Genomic DNA, 1,684 nt, shown 5'->3' with positions numbered 1-1,684 from the left:
GGCTGGATCCTCACACAGGAATGGGACCGGGAATGGGACCAGGAATGGGACCGGGAATGGGATCGGGAATGGGATCGGGAATGGGATCGGGAATGGGATCGGGAATGGGACTGGGAATGGGAATTTCTACTTGGGAAAACACGTGGGGGTGCTGGGATGGTGGGAATGGGACCAGAGCCTCACACGGGAATGGGATCGGGAATGGGATCAGGAATGGGGTTGGGAATGGGACTGGGAATGGGATCGGGAATGGGATTGGGAATGGGACTGGGAATGAGATCAGGAATGGGATTGGGAATGGGATTGGGAATGGGATTGGGAAGCCACCAGAGCTCTAATAATGAATTATTTAAGGCCGCAGCTCTCTCTGTGTTTCATTTTGGGGCGCCACCAGCGCAGGCCCAGCGCGGGAGGTGACACCGCTGTCACCAAGGTCCCCCCGGCAGCGCCACCGCTCCAAGGTTCCACCCTCCGAGCTGCCCCTCTGTGACATCAGCCCGGGCCGGTGGCACCGCCAGGGCCACCAGAGGTGACAGCTCCACTCCGCCTCTGCCACCTGCGCTGGCACCGATGGCTCTGCTGGCCCTGCTCGTCCTGCTGGCCCTGGCCGGGCCCGTGGGGGGCACGTGGGACACCTGCAGGTCGGTGGCCCCGGGGGCTCGGGGACACTCGGGGCTGTCCTGGCACGGATGAGCCCCTCGGGGGTCCCTGTCCCCGCTGTCCCCGCTGTCCCCGCTGTCCCCGCTGTCCCCGCTGTCCCCGAGCAGGGCACCGATGGCTTTGTGCTTCCAGAGGGACCTGCGGGCTCCGGCCCATGGCCTTTGACCACAGCTCCGAGCTTCCAGAATATTCCCTGGACAGCGATTACAAACCTATGGACGGAGCCTCGCAGGACGGGGGTGGCACCGGGGTGCACCCGGGGGCCTGGCCCGGCATCGTCAGCGTCCAGGCCCGGCTGGAGAACGGCACGTGGCACATGTGCTCCGGGGCCCTCATCCACCCCCAGTGGGTGCTCACGGTGGCACACTGCTTCGTGGGGACTGGGTAAGGAGAGGCAGGGACAGGGATGTCCCCAAAAATGGGACAGGGATGTCCCCAAAGCAGGATCAAGGATGTCCCCAGAGGGGGATCAGGGGTGTTATCAAAACAGGGACAGGAATGTCCCCACAGGAGGAATGGGCATGTCCCCAAGACAGGGACAGGGATGTTCCCTCAGCAGGGTTGGGGATGTCCCCACTCAAGGGTCAGGGATGTCCCCAAAGAAGAGACAGGGATGTCCCCAAAACAGGGACAGGAATGTCCCCATAAGGAAGGACAGGAATGTCCCCACAGGAGGTTCAGGGATGTCCCCACTCAAGGGTCAGGGATGACCCACAGGAGCTTCAGGGATGTCCCCACTGGAGGGTGAGGGATGTCCCCACAGTAAGGACAGGAATGGCCCCACAGGAGGTTCAGGGATGTCCCCACAGGAGGTTCAGGGATGACCCACAGGCGGTTCAGGGATGTCCCCACAGTAAGGTCAGGGATGTCACCACAGTAAGGTCAGGAATGTCCCCACTCGAGGGTCAGGGATGTCCCCACAGGAGGGTGAGGGATGTCCCCACTCGAGGGTCACGGATGTCCCCACAGGAAGGTGAGAGATGTCCCCACAGGAGGGTCAGGGATGTCCCCACTCGAGGGTCAG

At 62.7% G+C, this 1,684-nt stretch overlaps 1 protein-coding gene across 1 annotated transcript in view; it reads left to right on the top strand.

Annotated features, from left to right (window-relative positions):
- Positions 1-330: 330 nt before the first annotated feature.
- The window catches only part of LOC107199113 (acrosin-like), a 3,301-nt gene continuing 1,947 nt past the window's right edge, over positions 331-1,684 (top strand). The window contains exons 1-2 of the mRNA XM_033511681.1: positions 331-641; positions 793-1,044. Coding sequence (XP_033367572.1) covers positions 571-641; positions 793-1,044 — 323 coding nt within the window. The 5' untranslated portion in view covers positions 331-570. The remainder of the gene's footprint in view (positions 642-792; positions 1,045-1,684) is intronic.

The sequence above is a fragment of the Parus major genome, unplaced genomic scaffold, assembly GCF_001522545.3.
Source record: "Parus major isolate Abel unplaced genomic scaffold, Parus_major1.1 Scaffold438, whole genome shotgun sequence".
Lineage (NCBI taxonomy): Eukaryota > Metazoa > Chordata > Aves > Passeriformes > Paridae > Parus > Parus major.
The sequence above is the reverse complement of the archived record's forward strand: the minus strand, read 5'-3'. Positions and strand labels throughout refer to the sequence as shown.